The sequence below is a fragment of the Narcine bancroftii genome, chromosome 4, assembly GCF_036971445.1.
Source record: "Narcine bancroftii isolate sNarBan1 chromosome 4, sNarBan1.hap1, whole genome shotgun sequence".
In the NCBI taxonomy this organism is placed as follows: Eukaryota; Metazoa; Chordata; class Chondrichthyes; order Torpediniformes; family Narcinidae; genus Narcine; species Narcine bancroftii.
In genome coordinates this window covers 188472915-188499760 of record NC_091472.1, presented here as the reverse complement: position 1 = coordinate 188499760, position 26846 = coordinate 188472915, and the positions used below count along the sequence as shown (strand labels likewise).

General features: G+C 38.2%; 1 protein-coding gene across 6 annotated transcripts in view; it reads left to right on the top strand.

Moving 5' to 3' along the window:
• mlxip (MLX interacting protein) overlaps positions 1–26846 on the top strand; it is a 121739-nt gene that overhangs the window by 82649 nt on the left and 12244 nt on the right. For 2 of the 6 annotated variants that reach the window (XM_069933267.1, XM_069933262.1), the window contains 3 exons: positions 7464–7683; positions 9776–9897; positions 13788–13904. In XM_069933267.1, coding sequence (XP_069789368.1) covers positions 7464–7683; positions 9776–9897; positions 13788–13904 — 459 coding nt within the window. Of the gene's footprint in view, positions 1–7463; positions 7684–9775; positions 9898–12766; positions 12884–13787; positions 13905–20942; positions 21055–25914; positions 25977–26846 lie in introns of those variants that run through there. The other 4 variants (XM_069933264.1, XM_069933263.1, XM_069933265.1 and 1 more) reach the window with 4 other exon arrangements.

The following is a 26846-nucleotide window of genomic DNA, read 5'->3' as shown; positions in this document are numbered from 1 at the left end:
GAGCACTTCCACAGGCACCTAAAGGCAGCCTTGATGACTCAACTCAATAGGCTGAACTGGGCAAACGGATTACCCTGGGTCCTCCTAGGTGTTATGTCTCTGTGTTACTTGGGAGGCTTCTTAAATAATTTAAGATGTAAGATTCAGATAACAAAGGAGACTTTACTTACTGATGCCTTCCACCATCTCGGGAAACTACACACACACACACACACTGCCCCCCCCCCCCCACCAGTAGTGCACTTCAGTTACTACAGTGAGAAGGGTGTACTTTTGCACGGTTGCAAAAAAATTCACTTTATCCTGACTATATAACACAAGGGATCCACTCCGAAAGAGGACTTCAACGCCTCCATACCCAAGATGGTATACGGTGTACTGTTGTTAATACTGAGGCAGTTCTTGACTGCCACCGAGGACCCCATGTCCTCATTAACTAAGCTGAGGGAAAAGCTAGGCCAAAACCTACATCTCTAAAGACTTAGTGACCTGAGAGTACATTTCATTCAGAAGGGGGACACTGAGCACATCTGAACAGCTGTATGAAGGGCCGTATAAAGTAATGAGGCACAACGAGTTGACATGTGCACTGGATTTTGATAGTAAGGAAGAGACTTTCATTATCGACTGCCTCAAACCAGCACACTTGGACATTTCATTAGTCTTGTATGGGGACAAATTAAATATAATGATCACTTGAAGCAATTAGATTAGTTTAGTGACCCTAATTTTGGTGTTACAGTAAAATGTAGAACTGCAGCGTGTGCGCCACCGCGAAGTGTGGAAAGAAGACACACACACACGAGGAGTCGAAGTCGAAAGCTGATTTATTGCACTGCCAGCTCTGCTTATATTCACTCCTTACTGCAGCCACCACAACGCAGAGGTAGCCCACTGAAAATGGTGAACAGTGCTCCGATCGCCAGTTTTGGGAGGTGGGGGTTTCAAGTCTTGGCCCGCAAACCAGGATGTGACCAGGTACATAAAATGGCCGACGAATAAAGTGACCATGCAGACCCCCCACGGGGGCCAGTGATCTTTGTCACAGATGACTGCCCGCACGGTGGGAAACAGCGAGCAATGGAGGGAACGCTGCCCAATTGGAGCTGCTGTGACGTCACTCCTGACGTCAGCATCAAAGAGTGAATATAAGCAGAGCTGACAGTGCAATAAATCAGTCTTCATCTTCAACTTCGACTCCTCGTGTAGCGCACACGCTGCAGTTCTACATTTTACTGTCACAACAAATTAGGGTCACTAAACTAATCTAATTGCTTCAAGTGATCACTATATTTAATTTGTCCCCATACAAGACTAATTAAATGTTACCTCCTGTACAATCATTATTTTTCCTCTTAAAGTCTCCTCCTATGCTGGAAGTGTCATAGCTTCCATGAAGTCATTAAACATAAAATCAATGTCGAGCAACTATTCTTTAAATTACCTAGTTTCCAACTTCCTGTGTGATTTGCTCCATAAAATGGGGACTTGACACCTCTGAAAGGATACATAGGCACAGGAATTGTGCAATCTGTTTTCAGTTGGAAATGGGATCAGACAATTCAGATGATGTTCAAAATGATTTTCTGTGTAATTTATGCATTGAAAGAATAGATGCAAATAGTATATTTTACTGACCTAATTTCTAAAGATCTGTTCCTAAATCCCCACTAAAGTTGTGCAGATTGGTTTACATTGCTTCTTATTTGTTAATCATTTAGCCTGATTTGTGATCATAATTTGGCTTCTTCCTTCTTTCATCCAAATCTTATGTGCTCTAATTTTGTGCTTGGGCTTCTTGTGCATGACTGAAACAAAGACATTTGAAAATCCAATGTAGCGTATCCACTGGTTTTCTAATCTATTCTACCAATTGCAGGCCTCAGAAAAACTCCAATTTGTTTGTCATATGCTATTCCCTTTCATAAATCCACATTGACTTTGTGTATTTCTGTTGATATTTTCTAAGTGGTCACATCCTTTACATTTTCCCTACAACTGATGTTAGGCAAACAGGTTTGTAGTTCCCTGGTTTCAATCTCCTTCCTTTTTAAATGTTGGGGTTACATTTGACATTCCCAAAATGCAAGGAACCATTCTATAATCTAGTGAATGTTGGAAGATGACAACATACATCCATCCACTGTTAAATTTTTTAGTGTTCTGAATTGCAGATCATGGGGATTTGTTAGCTATCAATTCCCTTAGTTTCTGCAGCTGTTTTTTTTCATTTAAATTTGTACCAGTTTCTTTTAATTTCTCCTTTTCATTTGACTTTTGGTTTCTCAGTACAGTTAGGAAATTATTGGTCTTCTCCGTGAAAGTGCTTGCTTAGAAAATATTTTAAATCTATATTCCAAATTGACAATTTTTTAAAAAAAGTTATCTTGTGGTATTCACCTATATATTAAAAAAGAAAAATGTTTCCATTCTGCTCCAAGTGGAGAAAACTGGTTTGCAGTTTCCTTAAACATGATTGCTTTGAAAAGAATTGTTTTACCACATTAGCTGATTTTTAACCACATAGGTGAACTCGTGCTTGTCAATCAAATGCTATTGTGTAATACATCCTTTCATATCTTTGAAAGGGGAAGATTTAGAATAAAATGTAGGTAGATTTCCCAAAACACTTTGAGGCGATTGTAACTGGCACATATTCCCTGAAATCCAAGCCTAAAATACCCTAAATACTGACCCTTTGGTAATGTTAAGTAGGTGGGGAAATTTGTAACTTTCAGTTTCTAATGAAACTATAAATAGATATGAAAATTTAAAAAAAAATATGGCTGCTTGAAATTTAAGATAAAAGCAGAAAATACTGGAAATATGCAACTATCTAAAAAGGAAACAGAATAACATTTTGGGTAAATGAGCTAAACATTTTGGGTTTAATTATTTTTTTTAAATAATACAGTAATAATCAGCTTTACTTGGAGGAAAGGGCTTGTCTTTTACTTGCATTTACAGTATTTGAGAACATTGTTCCTTCAGAATTGTCACAGAAGTTAGAGGTTACCGTACCATCCCTGAAGCAAGTAGGACTAATGCTATAATTGTTGTCCTTGCAATTATTACAATTATTATATTTTATAATATAAGGGGAGTTCACAAGAGAGCAGAATTGGTCACAGTAACCTGAGTTTCAGATATGATATGTAAACCTTGCCCTGGAGGTGATGAAAGTTAGTTTAAGTACGGTTATTATACCTGTATTTGTATTCAGTTGAACTTGAGCAATATCATTAATATAAATTAGTGTATTCTGTTAAGGGAAGTGATTTGCAGAGAGAAGCTAGTCACACACATAGAAGATAGTCACATAGAAATTGACAGTTGAAGCTTTTATTAAATTAAAAAATGACAATAAAAACATCAGTGTGACCCCATCCCAGGAAGGAAGGTTAAAAAGTTAGATAAAGTTTCATCAAGGTTGCATATGGATAGTATATTAGTAAATCTACAATTATACATATATATTGATACATTTGGGTGAAAATAATTGCAACTGCTGAACTTCCCCTTTTTGTGGAATAACTTAGTTATCATTAATGATATGCCTCATCCTGATGTGGTAACTTGAATCTCCATTGGTCTTATTTGGATATTGAAAAAAACTGCAATCCCATCTAATTCTGTTTGCTACATTGAACAATAGATATGATACTACGAGCCATATTCCATAAATTAGGATGCTTTGACAGCTTAATCAATACCAATAAGCACTACAAAGTATGTCCTTTTAATGAAATTCCTACTAAATCTCCTTTAGACTTGTTCATGGAAGATGTAACAAACTGTATGACTTTGAGCTATTTTTGCTCGGTAGGCTGGGGTGATCGGGGTTATGGTACAAATTGCCGAAGCAAGAACAAGTAACTTGAAATGGCGATAAGCACAGAAATAATTTGATTTTAATACTGTTTCCATGAACTTGGATCAAAGGTAGAAAAAAGCCAAATCCAGGGAAAGGATTGTTTTCTTTTCTGGACGGGCTATGGTATGAACAGAGCATTAAAAGATGGGTATTGAAAATGGCTAGATTATCACTGCTATACTATCTGCCTTTTTTTTTATATTTGTATTTCTTACTGTTTTTCCTTGTCCTTGGTGCCCCACTCCCAAGCACCCCAAAAAACTAACATAATTTGTTTAATAAAAGATATAGCAAAATGTTAGTACACATACACTTTTAACTTTATTTTATCCATAAAATTGACCTATTATATCTGAAAGTAAGGCTGAATTTCTCCATATTTTCCTCCTTTATCATTCTGAGGAACTCATTATTCTTAGCTTTCAGTTCATCTTGATGTGTCTTCTGTTCTCAGTATCAATATTTCATTTATAAACTTTTTGCTATGTGAATTTTCCTTCAAATGGTCATATTTTGCTGTTAACCATTAGGCTCTATCATAGACATTACAAAATCAAATTGTTTTCCTTTTATCCATCTGCTCTTTTTGTTTACTGTTACTGGTCGTGGCTTCACCCTGAGGGAAAAATAATTAGTTTTCAGATTATTTTTGTTTATAATTGCATCACATTTGCCCTTTATCGCAATTTAGCCGATACTCTTTTGAAGCATTTCAGTTCCATCATTTGATGCCTTGTTCTGAGCTCACCACCTCCCCCCCCCCCCCCCCCCAAAAAATCCTTTTATTGGTTTATCATAAACTCAGATCAAGGGGTAAGGATCTGAATATATTAGTCGAACAACACTAAATCTGGCTGGATGATATTAGCTATTTAGGTATTATTATGGCTTGTAGTCTTCCAAAGATTACCATTCTTCCGGGAAAATACTTGGGAGAAGAAATAATTTTCTCCACTAAGAACTAACCTCTGAAATCCCTCCGTTTCTTTCACTTTTAACAAGTGAATGGGAAATTCAGAACTTCTTATCAGTCATGTAGGAGATCAATGAGAAGTAAATGAAGTTAAAGTTTAGATTAATTGATATCTAATTGAACGACAGAACAGATTCTAAATGGTATTTCGTTGTTCTAAACTGCTTTACCTTGTCTTCTAAACCAAGGTTCTGTTTTGTCCTTGACTCTGAACAAAAATTCCAAAGCCTTTATCAGAATGGAAGGAAAATAACAATCTAGCTTGCTTTGAGTTGCCAGCTTGCAGCCAACAGTCTTGAGATAGACACTAATTGTTAGAATAATAATGCTAAATTTAAAAATTTTTCATCTTCTTAAATAAATGAATTTGAATACCAGTCTTTGTCCCCATTTTCCATTTCCTCCTATTATCCTATATCCTTTTCGAGTAATATTAATTTAATTATACAGTTCATTTTATATGAGTTCTTTTAAACAAATTGCAAAAATTGAAGATGAAGTATACTTGAAAACCAAATGGTGGAAGCATTTGGGCCAGTCAGTTCCAGATTGAACAAATGAATGGGCAAGGGTCTGGCAGATGGAGTACAGCATTAGTAAATGTAAAGGCATCCACTTTGGAAGAAAAAACTGAATTATTCCTTTGGTAAAAGATCGCAGAATGCTGTTGTGCAGAGATAGTTGGGAGTGCTTGCACACGAATTGCAAAAGTTTGCTTTACATGTGCAACAGGATATCAAGGCGGCAAATGGAATGCTAGAGGGATTGAATTTAAGAGTAGGGAGTTTCTGCTGCAACTGTACAAGATACTGGTGAGGCCACACCGGGAATACTGTATACGGTTCTGGTCTTACTTGAGAACGATTATAATGGCTTTGGAAGCATTACAGATAAGGTTCACCAGATTGATTCTGGAGATGAAGGTGTTAGTCTTTGAGGAGCGATTGCATCACCTGGGGCTATACTTGCTGGATTTCAGAAAAATGAGAGGTGATCTTATTAGAAACATATAAAATTATGAAAGAGAGAGACCAGATAGAGGCAGGAAAGTTGTTTCCATTTGTAGGAGAAGCTAGGGTAGTGGGCTTGGGACTGAGATGAAGAAGAACTGCCTTTTCCAGAGAGTTGTGAATCTATGGCATTCTCTATCTAAGAAAGCAGTAGAGCCTGCCTCATTAAATATATTAATGGCACAATAAGATAGATTTTTGTATAGAAGGAGAATTAAGGGCTGAGAAAAAGGCAGGAAAGTCGAGCTGAGTTCTTAGCCAGATCAGCTGTGATCTTATTAAATTATGGAGCAGGCTCATTATATCAAATGGTCTATTCCTGACTGAAGATGAGCTTGGCCCTGAAACCTCGACTACCAACTGCTTTCAATGGATGCTGCATGATCTGCTGAGTACCTTCAGCACTTCTGAATACTGGCTTGCCCCTGCTTCTATTTCTTTTGTTCTTGTGAATATGTGATAAATATAAACCCTTTATCAGAATTGTACTGATGAAGGGTTTGCAACTGACACACTTTATTTCTGCTTTATTTCTACTCTTGTCAACTGACTTGAAGACCTTTTATATATCAGTTTTTCTCATGTTTGCACTCTGTGTCCAATGAAGGTAGTAGCACCTTTTTATTTAAAAATAGGCTCTAGTCAAATGCCAAAGTGTGAATTCACATGGGATATAGTGTAGTAAAACTCCCATTATTCCAGTGTACTTGAGGCTTTGGTGTCCAGCGAGCACATTTTCTGGTTTATTGGATGCATTCTGCTACTATTCCAACATGTATTAAGTTGTAGCGGCAGCTAAATGGAGTTGGGAAGAATGAGACCCGTAGTCAGCCTCGTTTGCACTCCAGTTGTTTATTGAAACTTCCCGCGCTGCTGCTTATAAGGCTATGGGTGAGTCCCGCCCTCACGCCGGAAACCACGTCATGACGTCCTGCATGCATACGGACCAAACTCGCAGAAAAGACTACCCAAACAGCACCATCTTGCTGTCATTGATGTGCACTGCACAAAGTCACTATATTTTAGATTTTACACAGTCGAATGATGCATTTTCCAGTGAATGTTAAGTTTAATTGGCGCTCAGAAATTATGGCGCCAGTAAGTACCAAGGGAGTGTGAGTTCTAGAACCAGGTATTTTTCATGGAAGCACAGTGAATAGAATCAGATAAGTTTAAAGAGAGCATTGGAACTGGAGCCCCAGCAGATGGGAACATGGAAATCGGGGAGTTCAGAAATCAGTATCTGGTGAGCCAGGTGCCTAATGATGGATTTTCCAAATAGTTGTGTGACAGATTACTGGAGCTTTACTTTATGTGCATCACAATGGATAATAATCATTGAAACCAGATGCCTTAATAATTAGGTAGTGTTGAGTACATGACCTATAGTGAATATTTATGATAGCTTAAATACTACATTAGGATTTTGTCGATTGTATAGAGCCTGTCTATGAATAGAGATTAGAGATCTGTTTGTGGAATATGCCTTTAACTTGGTCTATTTCAACTTTTGTTTTTAGGGAATGTATTGAATTTCATATATATATATATATATATATTATAAATAATATATGTGCAGTAATTTAAAATTTTTGTACTGTTATAGGCCTCAGGTGTAACAGATTTTCATGGCAGTATTTTAGTTGGCCCTGCTCAACAACCAGGAGTGATGAGCACATCCCGACAGACTTCGCAGCCTGATAAATCAGCCATGTCACATTTGTTTGCTTCAAATGTCGTCCCGAGTACTGTTAGATTACAGGCCAAATCTGAACAAATCACGCCTCCAACTTCAAACAGACAGGCGCCTTCACCCACACCTACAAGTAAGCAGCTATCTGAATTGATTTTGAATGCTTCTGTTTTCGCTGTGATAGAACTTAAAATGAAAGTAGGTGTCAAACAGAATTTTAAGAAATATTTCATTACTGCATTGAACCTCACAGTTGCGTATTTACTTTGTTTCTAGAATTTGCACTTTGTATTTTTCCTGATGCTTTGGATACTTTTTGTACAGTCTTAAGAATGTTGAAGTTCTTTTGTTATCTTGAGTCAAGTAGATTGATTGGTTTTCCTGAGTATATACAGTCCCATATTCACCTGTATTCTTCACCCTGATGATGCATTAGCTACATCACTTAACCAGAGTGATACAAACATTGCCAACCCAGAAGTTTCTAAGATTACCTACATGGAATCTAGTAAAATTGTGACTGCAGTCGTGCAGACAGTAATTAAAAAGAACAACTTGTCTGACCTGGCACATAATGCAAGTGGTTATTCCCCAGTATAGCGATGGTAATCCAGTATGATTGGGGCCTACTGCTACAGTTGCAAATGGAATCAGACAGTGAAGAAATCTGACAGATTTGACCCTCCACATCTGTTAATAGGTTCTAAATGTCCATGTTTCACATTATGAATTACTTCAGTTTAAAAGCATGACCATAATGGATTCTTTGAGTCATCAACTACCAGTACACAATCCTTTATCTGGACATCTAAAATCCAGAAAGCTCCAAAAACTGGCATTTTTTTCCCTAGTGCTGGACAGGGGGGAGATAGAGAGCAGCGCGACTAGGTTGGGCGGGGGGGGGGGGGGGGGGGTGCGGTAAAGAGACAGCAGTGCGACTTGGGCGGTGGGGGGGGAGAGAGACGGCAGCGCGACTCGGGTGGGTGAGGGGGAAAGATTTAGAGTAGGTCACACGCACATTTTAAAACATCTTATTTGAAAGACTGAAGAATTCACATTGCAGGATCTCTGGAGAATGTAAGCACCTTTCACAATTAGGTGTTCATTGAACTTGTATCATAAAATGCTTGACCATTGTCTTGCTGGAGTCAGGCTGTCTATCAGTACCCTTTCTGCAAAGTGCTCATAGAAAGGTCACTCCTGGATTTTATTTATCTAACAACAAAAGGGAGCAGAAGAAAGAATTGTTGTTTTGTTCAGGAAGGTGGGGGTTTTGCAAGACATGAGTCACATGCTCTCTTTGGAGTTTCAGTTGGAAAAAGAGTTAACAGCTCAGTCAGTTGACAAGTAACTGAAAAGTGCAATCCAGGGAAAACTGTTTTAAACTGATGAAAGCAAGTTCCAGAGCAGTAGATGGCTGGAAGTGCTATCTGATGTTTCTCTTGAAATAGAGGAAGGAATAGAACTCTGGTAGCTTGAAGAAAGAGGTTACCATCTAGAAGATCCTGATGGGACAAGTTTCATCAGCGAGACCCTGAGGTGACTAGTGGTGGTACCTCAGTTGTGGAAATCCTGGAGCAACAAATATCTCTCTCTGCAAACCTTACAAGAACCTTCCTGAGTGGTAAACATTTACCTTTCAAGCACCAAGCCTGGTGAACTTTATACATGTTAAATTCTGTGCACAGTATGGTGATTGCCTGCAACCAGAGAACTTGGAAGAAGGAGAAGTGAGATTGAACTGTGAACCAAAGAACTTTTCTTGAATTTGCACACACATTACATACACGTGGGCCTAGAATTAGAAGGGGGTAATTTGGGTTAGTATTGCTGCTGGGTTATGGGGTCCTTTGGACTCATAACAGCAGCGCGACTGGAAGGGGTTAGATACGGCAGCACAATTCGGGTGGGCTTAAATCTGGGGCGGCTGGATTTTGTTCTGAAATCTGGAAAAATCCGAAATTCGGAACACACTGTCCTTGAATGGTTCCGAATAAAGGATTGTGTACCTGTAGAGCACAATTTGGTTTATTATGATAGAGCTTTAGTAAAATTATCAGTTTCTTTATTTATTCTCAACTTTGTCATGATTTGAATCTATGTGCCAAGTGGTTATCAGTATTGATACTTACACAAATCAATGAAATTTGTGCAGGAATGAATACATTACCACTGCTCTGTTCAACCATATATTAGAATAATACTCACATTTAGTTTTTTTTTAGATCGGGAGCGACAGAATTCAGGTCAAGGGTCATCAGCATCATCAGAGAGAATTCCCAGCCCACAGTCTCCCGTTAGCAGTTCTACAAAATCTAAACCAGAGCAATCAGGTGTAGTAGTTAAGGTAAAAATAGATTTTCTCAATATTATTTTAATTTTTTAAGTAGTTTTTTATTCTTTTAAGTCTGTGCAATCAGTTATCCTTCCTCCATCTACACGTACATGTCTAATTTTGGGTCACTGGGCACAGATCTGCTTGGATATCTCAAGATACTCCCATGTTAATGGATTATTGAGTGTGAATGAGAACATCTTACTTTATCTATGTCAAAACTCCTTAATTGTCATGTAATAGTACAGAAGATATAATAACAAAATTGCTTCTGCCTGCCTTAAGGCAGAAAAAGAGTCGCCATTAGAGTTGCCTGGCGCCCCTTACAGTAAGAGATAAAGAGAATCAAAAGAGAGTCCATTTGGAGTAATTGAGGATCCATGGATTTGCCTCCAGCTTTCCTGCAGCCTTTACTTCCTCACAGACTCTTGTTTGATTCATCGGCAACCTGAAGTCCAGATCCAAGCCTCTGGTGCTATTCGGAGCCTTCACAGCCCTTCTTGCCCTCAGCACCTTGTTGAATCCCAGCTCCAATGCCTGGTTTACCTTGAGCCAGACTCCAGCAGCTGACAGCCTGTGCTGGACTCCAGATTGCAAGTCACCTGCAGCCTATGTAAGTCCTTTAGCTGCTGAGCCCCTTTGCTGTGGTCACCCTCCTGTAAGGTCGTCTCCCTGTTCTTGTCACCTCAGCTTCCTGTCTTTTCACTATTGCAGTTCTGTTTTTGGAAAAATTGAATTAAAACTGCATCCTCTAATTAAAATGTAACTTGTTTAATTAAGTTGAAAATGGTTTATAGGAATCATGGTGGTGCATTGTCAAGAACCATTGTGTACTAAATCAGTAGCAATGGGAATCACCAAGACAGTGTTTTGGAAAAACAATAATTTTTATTATTAATTATTATTAACATAAAACTTCCTAACTAACTTAAAACTTAACCCCACTATTAGCAAATATAAATGTGTTAAAACCCAAATCATTACAGTTTAAGCTCGATTCTGAAGAGATGATTTTAAAGTTTAGTTTCAAAGCTTTTTTGTTGAAACTCCATCTTTATGGCTGTTCAAAAGCAATTATGGAGTCAATGTGAGGCATCAAATTTCTTTAAATTGTTTCTCAAATGCAATAATGAAGTATTTTCAAACATCAAGTTATCAGACCTCTTTAAAACTTACAAATTTCTTTTGTTGAGTTGTTTTCAGAGTAATGTTTCTTCATACAAACAATTTTCTCTCTCTTGCATGGAGGTTTTGGGATCAGTGTTCCACACAAAGAATCTGTTCTCTTTTCCAAAGAGATAGCAAAGTGGCTATTTTCTTCCATGATGATTTCACAAACCCAAACAAGGGTTAAATGAAGTGCCCAAATAGGAAAGGACACAGTTGAACTGCCCTCTTTTCTTAGAGACAGTCAGAAATAGTCTTCCACCTTCAAAAGCAACTTATTCTGTGTTCTCCTTTGACCAGGAATAATACGTAACTGTACCTTTTCTGTATTTCAATCCTGTCTTCCACAGGATGGCCAACTTTTGCCCAAAATGCCTCTTGTTCCAGTAACGTCTTTCTCTCCAAATGTTTAATCATGTGACATCGTTTCTGTTTCAATTTTCCAAAAGCATGAATCTTGGCAGATGGTCTTCTGAAGCCACTTCACATATATATGCTAATAGCATCTCTGTCCATTTAAAGCCACTTCAAAAGTATGAATTATGAGTCCACCGACTCTGGCCTGCCTGCTTGTTTGAACAACTACTAGCAGAATTCTGTGTATACACACAAATGCTTTTAAGCCAACACCCATTGTTCTTGAGTTTCAATTAAGAAACCACTTCATCTTCATGGCTCTGTTTTTCCAGATGCATCGACTCTGAAAATGACCTCTCTCTCTGAGTGCAACTGTGTGACCCTGAATCCAGCCCACAAAACTTTACTAAGAAATATATATTTTACAATTAAACTTTAAAGAATAATATTAACACATATCTGTTACAAGAACATAAAACTTTTTCTGATCTTATATTTTTCTTTCTTACACATGTATGCAGAGACTAGAGAAGATGAGAGTCAATAGTCAACAAACATGAATCTGCTGTTGGCTTTTACTTTCTTTAGGACTAATTATTGCCATACTGGTGTAGGTTCCAGTGGGTGGTTGCAGCAGAAATTGAAACCGAGAAGATAGTATAAGAGAAACTCTGCTGCTATATGCCACTGACCTGAAATATGTCAACGTATGAAACATTTAGAAGCAATAATGGGTCACAATTTTATATTCTTGTAGAAGTTGAACTATATTTAACTTGCTGTAGACTTGATACCTTAATAAAAAAGTTCTTCTTTGTCATTTTCAGGCATATTTTGCTAGGATTTACAGAATTTGTGGCTTTTTAATAGACTGAAGACATTAGGTTGTCGTTAAACAGAGCCTTTGTGTTGTGCCACTAAAGTACTATATTTTGTATGTTACTGTAAGGTGCTAACCTCTGGCAAATCAATCATTACATGTGTTATTTAGTTTGTATTCTTTGGAACCCGTCTCCTTTCAGTTTTTTTCCCTAATTACATTTTGATTATCTCTGTCTTGAAATCTGGATCTACTTGGTATTCCATGGGTGTCTAATTACTTTGGCGTTAGGGTAGAGGGTGATGAAGAGTTATATTGAGAAACTCTGTAGCGACGGTTTAATTTCAATGGAAGAGTAAATAAGAATTAGTAGCATAATTTCTTAGCAACTTAAATGCCCAAGGTAAAATGTACCAATGAGGAAAACAATATAAGGTAATAACAAAGATGCACTTAATTTTAACATTTTGTTCTTTCCATGTATACCCCACTAACTGAAACCATGGATGATCGTGATAAAAATTCACCATACTACAGCTGCCTTGCTTGCCTGAATGTCGTGACATGGATATACGAGATGGAAACTCCCAAATTAATGGCGAGAAAATATATTGAGTACAAAAGGAGTTACTTCTGTTTATTCACTCATGAGATGTGAGCTCCCTCCTTGTCAAGGCCAGCACTTATTACCCATCCCTTAATGTTCTTGAAAAGATGAGGAGCAATTTAGAACTGCTGCAGTCCATAATGTTAAGATTTACAGGAATTTGACCCAGTAGCATCAAAGCAACAAACCTGTTTTTCCTGGTTAGTGTGTTGTGTGATTTTGAGAGGGATTGGAGGTGCTCTCATCTTCCTTCTGGATGGTTGAGCCAGAGTATCAAACAGTACAGTTATGGGCCCTTTTAGCCCACCTTATTCGTATCAGCTCTGAAGCCTGTCTACACTTGCACTGTTCCATTTGCCAGCTTTCGGCCAGTATCGCACTATGCCTTTCCTATTCAAGTACCTGTCCAAATATCTTTTAAATGCTGTAATTGTACCCACCTCCACCGCCTCCTTTTGCAACTCATTCCAGATATTCACCAGCCTTTGTGTTGGAAAAATTTATGCTGTACCTCAGATCGCTTTTAAATTGCTCCCCTCTCACCTTAAATGAGTGCCCTCTAATTCCAGACTCCCATGTCCTGGCGAAAAGAATCCCATCAATCCTGTCTGTTCTCCTAATAATTTTCTAAACCTCTACAAGTTTACCCCTTGGGCTCCAATGTTCCAGTGAGAATAAACCCAGCCTTAAATTACAGCCCTCCATTCCAGGCATCATCCTGGAGAATCTGTTCTGTGCTCTCCCTGTTGCTTCCACATCCTTCCTGCAGCATGGCGACAAAAACTGTACATAACAAATTTGGGTTTGGGAGTGGTAGTAAAGAAATCTCATCATGTTGCAGTTATGCTGTGAACAGGGCTTTTTCTTCACCTGTCTTACTATTCTATTATTCTAGTGAAAATTAGTTATGATATCTTTCTAGTAAAACAGTATTGCTTTATTTTACAACAGAATCGAAGAATGACCCATATTTCAGCAGAACAAAAAAGACGATTTAATATCAAAATGGGTTTTGATACTCTTCATAACCTGGTGATCACGTTAAAATGTCAGTCTAACGTAAAACCGGTAAGTTGGTTGAATTATTTCAGATTTTTCTTCAAGAGTTTGTCAGTACCAGACAAGCTCAGAATATTCAGGAAATTCTTACAAGAGAGGAAATTTGTTAATATCCAGGTCACTAATCTCTTTTGGCCCATTGAATGAGAAACGATAGGTTAAGTTCAAGTTTATTATCATCCAATCACATAAGTACGACTGGATGAAACAGTGTTCTTCGCTCCTCGGTGTAAAAACATGCAAACACATTTGCTGATTCTGCTTATTGCTTTACACTTTTTGATCTGGTCTAATCTGTTAACAGCTCCTTCATTTTTTTTTGTTTACCTGCGATAATAAAGGTAGAAGTTCTTACAAGTTATGTAAACTTTGTGGCTTCGGAAACTATTTTGATTTGTGCAAAATGCAATGCTTTATGCACCTTGCATAAATCAGCAATGGTCCTTTCTAAGTCAGACAGTCTGAGATTTGATTTAAGAGTTATGCATCCAAGAATTGCAAAGATGGAATTGGGGACAAAGGCCTACCCAGTTGTGAAAATGTAACTGGATAATGATCAAGAGCTACATGATTGAGGTACAATTTATAGCAAATAATCAAAATGGTGGATCTTGTATAGCCCAGTTCTGGCCTTTTTAATTGAGAATAATTGTTTTTTTGCTCTGGAGAGATTTCAGTGAGGTTCACTGTGTTGACTATTGGACACAAGACTTTAGAGCACACATGTCAAACTCAGGCCCGCGGGCCAAATTTGGCCCGTGATATAATTATATTTGGCCCACAAGATCATATCAAATATGTATTAGAGCTGGCCGCCGCGCCAATATAGCACATGCACAGCTAATACTACAAATCCCAGAATGCTTTGCAAATGCGTTGGTGCCGGCCCGTCAGCCCGCTAATCACCCCCACCTCCTCTCTTTACTTTCATTAGCATCTGTGACCTGTCGCCCAACTCATGTGTAATAAACCCCTTACGAAAAATGGCCAAACCAAAGACAGAAAACAGGACCTTTCAAGACAGGTGGGAGGCAAACTCTGACCCCAGAGTTTCATGAACTTGCATCTAAGAAGAGATGCCAAGTATCTGGTTTAGACCCAGGTGCATCAGAGTAAATCACAGTGTAGCAAGCTAAGCTTGGATTCATATTTTCTTTGGTTAACTTTGGACTGTTCATAGTTGAAAGATTGGATTTTCATTGAAGCAAGTTGTTATTTTTTTGACTTGTTGGCTTGTGAAAAAAAATACATTTAAAAGGAGCTTAAAGGCTATAGAGAAATACTATTTATTGAATATTTTATTTCTCATTTGTTAATGCTTCTTCTGGAAAGAGTTTAACCAAAACTATTATTAAACATTTAGTTTAATAAGAAAAAGTTTAATATTACATATATTGAAAGAAGAGAAAACATGCAGATATTGTTGAAATTTTTCAGTAAATATTTAGTTTGGCCCACAACTTAGTCCAAGTTTTTAATTTTGGCCCTCTGTGAGTTTGAGTTTGACACCCCTGCTTTAGAGGAATGAGAAAGAATATCATTGCAACAGATAAACTCCAGAGAGGATTGGATAGGCTGGATGAAGTAAACATACCAAAATGCTGGAGGAATTCAACAGGTCTTTTCAGCACTCATATTGCGGACGTTTCTAACCGGAGCCCTTCTTCAAGGAAAAATCAGAAAAGTCAAAACAATGGGGGAGGAATCCAGACCAACAAAAGGTGTTAATTAGATATGATAAGGGACTAGGTAGAATTTATCATGTCTGTGCGAAAGGAGACAGAGAATGGAGAGAAGACAGGGAAAAAGGTGTGGGAGGGGGTTTTAGCGAAAGCCAGAGAATTATATATTAATGCCATCCAGTTGGAGGGTGCCCAATCGGAAGATGAGATGTTATTCCTCCAACTTACGGGTAGTCTCAGTCTGGCAGTACATGAGACTGTGGACAGACATGTCGGCAAGAGAATAGGTTGGAGAATTGAAATAGGTGGCCACTGAGAGATCCACGCTATTGTGGTGGACAGAGCAATCTCCCAGTCTGCGTCCAGTCTCTCCAGCGTAGGGGAGACTACAGCGGGAGCACTGGATGCTGTAGATGACCCCTGCAGAGTCTCAAGTGAAATGTAGCTTCACTTGGAAGGACTGTTTGGAACCCTGAATTGTACTGAAGGAGGAGGTGAGGGTACAAGTGGAGCATCTCTTTGTGGTCACAGGGGTAGGCCCTAAGGGGATGATTGATGGGGAGGGAGGAGTGTACAAGGGAGTCACAGAGGGAGTGGTTCCTGTGGAAGGCAGAGAGGGGAGGAGATCATTTAGTAGGTGGCGTAAATGGTGGTGGAGGATGTGTTGGATGCTGAGACTGGTAGGTGAGGACGAGAAATCCTGGCCTTGTTGCGTGTGGGGGCGCAGGGGCCAGGGCAGAGGTGTGGGTAATGGAGGATATGCGAGTGAGTGTAGAGTTGATGGTGATAGAGGGAAAGCCACGTTGTTTGAAGAAGGAAGACATCTGATGATCTGGCATGGAAGTCCTCATCCTGGGTGCAGATGCGATGGAGACTGAGGTATTGAGAGAATGGAATTGAATCATTACAGGGGACAGGGTGGGATATGGAGACAGATCGAAGAAAGGGAGGGTGTTGCTAGAGATGGGCCAAATGAACTTGAGGTTGGGGTGGAAGTTGGCAGTCAAGTGATGAAGTCAACAAATTCATCATGGGTACGTGAGGCAGCACCAAAATAGTCATCGATGTAACGGAGGAAGAGTTGAGATGCCTTGCCTGTGTAGGCTTGTAGCATGGATTGTTCCACTTAGCCAACAAAAAGGCAGGAAAACTGGGGGCCCATGCGGATACCCATGACTACCCCTTTAACCCGGAGAAATGATGTCAAAGGAGACATTCTGCCAGCCAGAGGAGGGTGGTGGCCATCCATTTCTTGATTACATTTAAAGATTTGCCCATGAATGCCTTCTATTGAAGAGATTTCCACAGGTTCACCACACTTGGTGAACAAATTTCTCTTCACCTCAGTCCTAAATAATGTGGGATGTCATTCTGCATCCAACCTTGCCCCTTTTCTTTCTGGACAATAGACCCAACCAATCCCCATCCACCACCACCCACCTCCGGCTGGCAGAACTTGTCCTCACCCTCAAGGATCATGGGATATGAAGCAGGATCAGGACAGAGAATTTGGATGACCATACAATGATCTTTAATTATGTCAAATGACAGAGCAGGCTGAATAGCCAAATAGTCTCCTGTTGCTAATGTGAGGTAGAAGGTAGGTCAGTATGTGCATGTGCAAAAGAGAATTATGTTTTTTTAAAAATATTTTATTTAACGGTTTAAACCATGTAATTATACATTTTATATAAACAATACTTAAGATTCACTAATTACACGGGTGTTTAAGCCCCTCCCCTACCCCCTCACTAAAAAGAATATACAATATAATTACCTGAGAAAATACAAAAGGAAAACCAAAAATAGAAAGAATAAAGTGTTGTTCTGGATTGCACGGAGGGTTAGCTCACATGCTGGGGTTTTAGTGTTTATATGTATGTAACTTTAGGGAAGAAAATTAATAAAGGACTTCAGAGACTGGAAGTACATTTTTTTAACATATTTATTCCTAACCTTACAGTCTCCAAATCTGCACAAAAAATGAATATTTATTTCTTAAATTGTAATTTTCTCAAGGGAATACAACTTTATATCTCTAAATGCCACCTTTCCATATCTAAATACATATCGGATTTCCAGTTCACTGTGGTACACTTTCTTGCCACGTCTAAAGCAATTTTAACAAATTTAATTTGATGAATTAATAAATTTAGTTTAGGTCTAGTTCCTTCAATGTTCCCCAACAAAAATAAATCTGGATTTTATATGGGAAAGCAATACCAATAATTTGTCCCAAAAAATTCTAACCGTAGAACATGATCAGGTAGAGTATAATAAAATAAGTACCTATTTCATCACCGCATCTAAAACATTGATCTGATAAATCCGATTTAATTTAATGTGGTTTTTGAGGTGTTGTGTATAATTGATGTAAATAATTATATTGAATTAAGCTATATCGAAAATTTATAATATTGGTCATACAGTCTTGGCAAAGTTCTGCCCATCTTTTCTCAGCTATCACAATATTCAAATCAACCTCTCGTTTCTGTCTTGATTTATGTCCCTTTTTAATGGTGCCTGCTTGTAGAAGAGGTGCATGACAGAAATAAATTTCTTAGTATAACCTTTCCTAATAAGACCCTCCAACTCACTACAAGCTGGTAAAAGCATATTTGAACCTAACTTTTTCCACAAATATCCTCTCAGCTGCAAATAGCATAAAAGTGTATTCCGTGAAATTCCATACTTGCTTCTTAATTGTTGAAATTACATCAGCTGACCTTGTTCAAAACAATCCTCTACAGTTTTAATTACATTATGAAACTAAATATTCATAAATTGATAAGTAAAATATATGATTATTTTGAAACAGAAGCATTATGGGAAAAATACTATCTTTTGATCTAATTTCATTTTTCAACTTGTTCCAAATATTAATCAAATGTTTAAGAAAAGGTGCTTCCCTTGCATCAGTTACTAATTTTGAATCCCATTTATAAATGAATTATTCTGCTAAATTCTCTCCAATTTTATCCAATTCTATTTTAACCCAAGCCAGTTTTCTTCATCCCTCAAGTAAGAAATCCCAATTGAGTGTGGTAATAATTCTTGATACTGGAAAGTTGCAAACCTCCCAATTCACATTTCCATGTTAATTTTTCTATGGATACCCATGACATCTTTCCTTTCCAAAGAAATTTTCTAATGTATTTATTTAATTCTTGAAAATTTTTTTGTGGCAACAATATTGGCAAAGCTTGAAAAAAAATTACAGGTAAGATGTACTGAAGATGTATGGAACCTTGGTTTTCAAGAGATATTGAGACCCTGGTTAAGAAGCAGAAGAATGGGACCATTGCCTGAAGAGGGCGCACAAAATCAGTGAACCGGTGCAGACTCGAAAAGCCAACATGGCCTGTTTCCACTCCGTAAATGGTTATATGGTTATGGTTAAGATATTGTATCTGTGAAAAAAATATTCATCTTAATTCAATTTACTCTACCTTGCCAATAACATTAGTAGGCAACACATTTTTTTAAACCCTCTTTTACTTTTTTAAGCAGTTGCAGATAATTCAGTTTATACAACCTATTTAAATTATTATTTATCCATATTCCCAAATATTTAAATGACTCTTTTGGCCATTTAACTTGAGTATTCTTTTGAGTAAGAGGCATAACTTCGCTTTTATCCCATTTAACCTTATAAATTGAAATTTTGCCATATTCCTCCAAATTTAAATGCAAATTATGTAATGAGGTCTCCAGTTCAGTCAAATAAATCAAAACATTGTCTGCAAATAAACTTATTTTATACTCCTCTTGACTGGCCTTAAACCCCTTTATTTCTACATCACTCCTCAGCCAATGACTCTATGGCTAAAATAAATAAAGGTGGATATAAGCGACAAACTCGCCAAAGAAAAAAGATTAGACATTTGTCCATTACTTAAATAGGAACATAGGAAGTAGGAACAGGAGTAGGCCAAAAATGGCCCATCGAGCCTGCTCCGCCATTCAATACGATCATGGCTGATCTAATTTATGACCTAACTCCACCTACCTGCCTTCTCCCCATATCCCCTGATTCCTCTATCATGTAAAAATTTATCTAACCGAATTTTAAATGTTTAATGAGGCAGCCTCAACCACTTCCCTGGTTAGAGAATTCCAAACATTCACTACTCTCCGGGAAAAACTATTTTTCCTCATCTCTGTCCTAAATCTACTCCCCCGAATCTTGAGACTGTGTCCTCTCATTTTAGTTTCCCCGGCCAGCTCAGAAAACCTTCCTACATCTATCCTATCCATACCATTCATAATCCTATATGTTTCTAAAAGATCTACTCTCATTCTTCTGAACTCGAGCAAATGCAATCCTAGATGATTTAATCTTTCATCATAAGTCAACCCCTTCATCCCAGGGATCAACCTAGTAAACTTCCTCTGGACCGTCTCCAAACCCAGTATATCCTTCCTCAAATATGGAGACCAGAACTGGACACAGTACTCCAGGTGCGGTCTCACCAGTACCTTATACAGTTGCAACATTACCTCCCTACTCCTGAATTCAATTCCTCTAGCGATGAAGGCCAACATTCCATTTGCCTTCTTAATAACCTGCTGCACCTGCAACCTAACTTTTTGCAATTCATGCACAAGCACTCCCAAGTCCCTCTGCACAACAGCATGCTGTAGTTTTTCACCCTTTAAATAATATTCAGCTCTTTTATTTTTCTTGACAAAGTGGATAACTTCACACTTACTAACATTGTACTCCATCTGCCAGACCTTTGCCCACTCATCCAGCTTAACTCTATCCCTCTGCAGACTCTCCACATTCTCATTACAATTTGCTCTTCCACTCAATTTGGTGTCATCCGCAAACTTGGCTACACCACATTTTGTCCCCTCCTCCAAGTCATCAATGTAAATGATGAACAGTTGTGGGCCTAACACTGAACCCTGCGGCACCCCACTTACCACTCTCTGCCAACCTGAAAAACTCCCATTTATCCCGACTCTCTGCCTTCTGTCAGACAACCAATTTTCAATCCAGGCCAATATACTTCCCCAGACTCCATTTTCCTGTAACTTACTGATAAGACTCTTGTGCGGCACCTTATCAAATGCTTTCTGGAAATTGAAATATACAACATCAACCTGTTCCCCTCTATCCACCGCACCTATTATATCCTCAAAGAATCCTAACAAGTTTGTCAAACAAGATCTTCCCTTTCTAAAACCATGCTGCGTCTGCCTGATTGAACCCTTAGGTTCCAAAAGTTTCACTATTTCATCTTTAATGATGGCTTCAAGCATTTTTCCAACCACAGACGTCAAGCTAATTGGCCGATAATTTCCAGTCTTCTGCCTACATCCCTTCTTACAAAGTGGTGTGACATTTGCTGTCTTCCAGTCTGCCGGGATCTGCCCAGAATCCAAGGAATTTTGGTATATGACCACCAATGCATCAACTATAACTTCTGCCATTTCCTTCAGAACCCTTGGATGCATATCATCAGGACCAGGTGATTTGTCTGGCTTTAGTCCCATTAGTTTCTCCATCACTACTTCCTTTGTAACAACTATTTTATCAAGGCCCTCCCCAACATTCGCATCCTTAACTCCGCACTTGGGCATGCTGGACATGTCTTCCACCGTGAAGACTAACACAAAATATTTGTTTAATGCCTCGGCCATTTCCTCATTTTTTGCTACCAGTTTTCCTTTCTCATCCTCCAAGTGTCCTATGTTAACTCTGGCCACCCTCTTCTGTTTTATATATTTATAAAATTTTTTGCTTTCTGTTTTTATATTTTGTGCCAATTTACTTTCATAATCCTTTTTCCCATTTCTTATTACCCGCTTTGTAACCCCTTGTTGTCTCTTAAAGTTTTCTTAATCTTCCAGTTTCCCACTGCTCTTTGCAGCTTTGTACACCTGTGCCGTCAATTTTATACTCTCCTTTATTTCCTTTGTTAACCACGGTTGATTTTTCCCTCCCTTGCTGCCCTTTTTCCTGACCAGAATATATTTTTGTTGAGCATTACAAAATATTTATTTGAAAATCTTCCACTGTTCCTCAACTGTTTCATCAATTAGCCTGTGCTGCTAGTCCACTCTGCCCAATTCCTCCCTCATCCTATGGTAGTCACCCCTGTTTAAGCATAATATATTAGTTTTAGATCTAACTATTTCCCCTTCCATCTGAATGAGAAATTCAATCATTCTATGATCGCTATTTCCCAGATGGTCTCTGACTATTACATCATTTACTCTACCTATCTCATTACACAACACTAGATCCAGGAGAACATTTTCTCTTGTGGGTTTCTTAACATGCTGCTCAAGAAAGCTATCGCGGATGCATTCTATGAAGTCTTCTTCCAGACTCCCACGACCAACTTGATTTTCCCAATCTATGTGGAAGTTAAAGTCCCCCATGACGACAGCTGAATCATTATTACATGCCTCACTTATCTCTCTATTTATTTCCTGTGCCACTAAACTATTGTTATATGGTGGGTGATAGATAACACCCACCAATAATTTTTTCCCTTTGTTATTTTTTATCTCTACCCAAATGGGCTCAACATTATGCTCTTTAGATCTTATATCATTCCTCACTACTGCCTGGAGCTCATCTTTGATTAAGAGTGCAACTCCACCTCCCTTACCATCCTATCTCTTTGCACCACCTGATACCCTTGAAAGTTTAATTCCCATTTAGGGTCACCTTGTAGCCATGTTTCCGTGATGGCTACCAAATCATATCAAGTTCACTAACCTTATTTCTAATACTGCGGGCATTCAGATAAAGTGCCCTTATGCTCTTTGTCCTTTTAATATCTAGTGACTTCAGTAACCTTTTTTGTTTATTTTTCTGCCCACTATTTTTCTTTGTAATTTTCTTAACACTATCATTGACCCGAAAACTCACTGCACCATCTGATTTTTTACTTTCTCCTCCCAACATTACTATTCCTATTTTACTTTTCCTGGCCATTACTTTATCTTCCCTACTCTTTTCCCTATCACTCTGGTTCCCATACCCCTACCAAATTAGTTTAAACCTTGCCCCACTGCTGTACCAAACATACTTGCCAAAATGTTGACACTTTTTGGATTTAGGTGCAACCCGTCCCACTTGTAAAGATCATGCCTTCCCCAAAAGAGATCCCAATGATCCAAGAAGCCAAATCCTTGCCTTGTACACCAGCACCTCAGCCACACATTCATTTTCCTTATCCTTACATTCTTTTCATCACTTGGATTTGGAACAGGTAGTAATCCCGAGATCACCACTCTAGCGTTCCTGTCTTTCAGCTTTCGTCCCAGCTCACTGTAATCCCTTTTCATTACCTCCTTCCTTTTCTTGTCATTGTCGTTTGTACCCACATGTACCAAGACATCAGGCTGCTCTCCCTCTCCTCTCAGAATATTTTGGACCCGATTTGTGATATCTCGTACCCTTGCACCAGGGAGGCAGCACACCATGCGGGTATACTTATTTGGCTCACAGATTACCACTTTTGCTTTAGGATTATTATATAGTGCCCTAATCCAATTTATAAAATTTTGGCCAAACCCAAATTTGTCCAAAACTTTAAACAAAAATCCCATTTTAATCTAGCAAAAGCTTTTTCAGCATCTAAAGCCACAGCTACACTCAGATCTTTCCTTTTTTGTGCTGCATGTATAATTATAATTGGTCTAGTTACATTATCTGCTGAGAGTCTTTGTTTAACAAATCTGTCTGGTCCATAGTTATTAATTTAGGCAGTAATTTAGTAATTCTATTTGCCAAGAATTTGGCCACTGTTTTGTAATCTGCATTCAATAATGAAATTGGTCTATAAGAAGAAGGTTTTAAAGGATCTTTATTCTTTTTTGTTATTACAATCATTATTGCTGTTGAAAATAAATCTGGTGAAGTATGAGTTCTTGAAGTTTTATCCAACATTTTCATGAAAATAGGAATAAATTCCTCTTTAAATTCTATAAAACAGGTGGAAATCCATCTTCCCCCGGCAATTTGTTACTTTGTAATGAACATATTGTTTGCTTTACCTCTAATTCCACGAATTACACATTCAGTTCTGTCTGCTCTTCTGAACTTAATGTGGATAAATATATATTCCATAAATATCTATTTTATCATCATCTTTTAAAGTTTTGAATAAAAGTTCTAAAAGTTTCATTGATTTCTTGAGGCTTATAAGTCACAATGTTGGGATCATTTTTAATTGGATTAATTGTTCTTAAACCCTGTTCAGATTTCAATTGCCATGCAACTACTTTATGTGCACATTCCCCTAATTCATAATATTCTGATTAGTTCTTTCAATCATTTTTTTATTTTTTGTAGGTTGTAATGTATTGTATTAGAGCTTTTTATTAATTGCCTACGCTTGTCTGCAGAGGCACGCTTCTAAAGATCTTTTTTTAATGCTAATACCTTGTGTTCCAACTGTTCTACTTCTTTCATATAATCCTTCTTAATCTTAGTTGTAAAACTTATAATGTCTTCTCCAATATGCCTTTTATGAATCCCAAATTACAAATTGTTCTCGACCGAGTTTTACGTTCATATCACAAAATAATTGATTTTGCCTTCAAACAAAATTACAAAAAATCTTTCCTTTTTAATAATGTTGAGTTTAATCTCTATATAGATATCAATTTTTCTATATCTAACATTGTAATTGTCATCAACAAATACAAATGATCTGACAATATTCTTGTTTTATATTCCACGTCCAATATCCTGCATTTCAGTTGAGCAGATATTAAAAAATATATGAATCATGTCTATTTGAATAAAAGGAATAGTCCCTTTCTCTAGGATGAATTCTTCTCCAAGCATCTATCAAATTCAAATCTTTCATCAAAACCAAGGTCACCTTTGCTGCTTTTGTTTTTGCCATTCCCCTTGTAGTTCTATCTAAAATTGAATTTAAACAAAAATTGAAATCTTCTCCTATCAAAATGTTGTCATGCGCTTCTGCTAAATTCAGAAGGGTCTCTTGGATAAATCTCTCATCATCCACATTTGGTGCATAGAGATTAAGAAATGTCCATATTTCTGAAAATATTTGACCATGAGCTATTACATATCTTCCCACTGGATCTACCACTACATTTTGTATTTTAATTGGTATACTTTTAACCAAAATAGCCACTCCTCTTGATTTAGAATTAAAAGAAGAAGCTACTACATATGCAACCCAGTATAAAACCCAGTATAAAAATCTTCAATGTTGCTGGATGGTACAAAACAAATCTATATCCCTTCCATAAGACTTTCCTATCCGAGTTGAATTCTCTTCTTTTAAATAGATCAGCACTTATATCAAGATAAATTAAGACTCTCGCAGCTTTGTGCTCAAGCGGAGCCCATGCTGATCTCGTCTTGCTGCTACCAATGACAAAATCTTCTCTTTATCTTGAAAACGAAGAAATTTAACCAGTATAGAACGTGGGTTTTAGTTTCGGAGGTGGCTTAGGGTCTAAGAGCTCTTATGCGGTCTTTCAATCTCTATAGGACGATCAAAATTTTCAGTTCCCATCATTTCAGAGAGCCATTCCAAAAGAAAAGCAGACGTATCTTGTTTTTCTACATCTTCTTTAAGACCCACATCTTAATATTATTTCTCTTGCTAAAGTTTTCCAATGCATCCACTTTTTGTTGCAGCTTCTTATTCTCCATTTTCAAACCAGTAGTACAAGTACACAATCCTTTATCTGGACATCTAAAATCTGGAAAGTTCCAAAATCTGGCAAGTGGGGAGAGAGACCGGCAGCGCGAGTCGGGTAGGAAAGAGACCGGCAGCGCGAGTCAGGCGGGCAAGAGACCGGCAGCGTGAGTCAGGCAGGCAGGAGACTGGCAGCGCGAATCGGGTGGGCGGAAGACCAGGAGCGCGAGTTGGGCGGGAGACTGGCAGTGCGAGTCAGGCGGACGAGGGGGCGGGAGACCGGCAGCGCAACTGGAAGGGGTTGGGGGTGGAGATGGCAACACAATTTGGGTGGGCTTAAATCTGGCTTTCCGAAATTCAGAAAAATCTAAAATTCAGAACACACTGTCCCCCAAGGGTTCTGGATAAAGGATTGTGCACCTGTAGTATCTTCTACAATGGCAACTCTTATCTTCAACCTGCTGCATATTGTACTCTTTTCATTGAATTTTCTAATTTATTTAATTTTTTCTTCATCTTGTTGACAGCCTCCAACACTTATTTCCCTTTTCACATTAAACCACAGCTCACTAATCTTAGCTTTAGCTATAGCAATTCTAGTACTTTGTTTTCTCTTTACCTCCTCCTCTTCTGAGTCTTCCTCCTCTTTACTGCCCAATGTCTGAAGCCTGAGTCTTGTTCTGTTGTCAAAAGAAGTGCCTTCAAGAGGATCACTCCGACCGGGGATCAGCGGAGCTCTGTGATTCTCTGGTCCGGTAGGCCTTGTTTATTCTTAGTTTTCCCTTCATGTCAGGCTCCCATAGCAGCAGCATCAACTTTGTCTTTTTAGGAGACATGGGGAAAAGTGTTGTATGACTGATTAAATGTATTTTAAACAGTTTTTAGTCGATTAAAACATTTCTTAACTAAACGTTTTTGAAAAGTTTCCCAGGAGAGTTAGGATCCATGTGCTAACGCCCGGTGCATCATGTGATGTTCCCCCCCCTCCCCCAAAAGAGAATTGTGTGTTTGAATATAGTTACATGTACTGTCAGATGTATTCTTTTAATTTTGCCATAAACATTTCCTGTTTCTGAGATACAGCCCTTGGAGTGTTATTCTGGCCCTTTGTCTTTTTGGCTACTTCTCCCTTTGACACTTCATCTTGGCAAGTTTTCTGGGGCCCCAGTACATCAAACCTCCTTGGTTTTGTTTTGTTTTTGTCCATGTTTTTGAAGTCTGCCTCTACCCTGGCTTCCTGTGAAGATGAGATGCTGAATGTCTTCAAGGTTTGCTTGGATTCAGTGCTCCCCTCTTCAAGACATCATTCAGTGTTGGTTAGATTCAGCTGGTGGACAGACTTTGCACAAGCACATCGCACATATGTTTTAATACCTTCAATATGGATGTGCACTTGCATTTGGCATGACAAATAAAAGCATATATCATCTGAAATTGGAGACACTGGGGCCTTGACAGAGCAGTAACTTATCACATAATTGTGATTGTTATTAGAATAAATGTAACAAATTTGGTTTATTTTCTCTCGCACTATGATATGCTGGACACAAGGAGAATGCTGAACATTAAGAGATTTAGTTTGGATAAAAAATGTACAGAAAATTCCTAGCATTGATTTTAACATA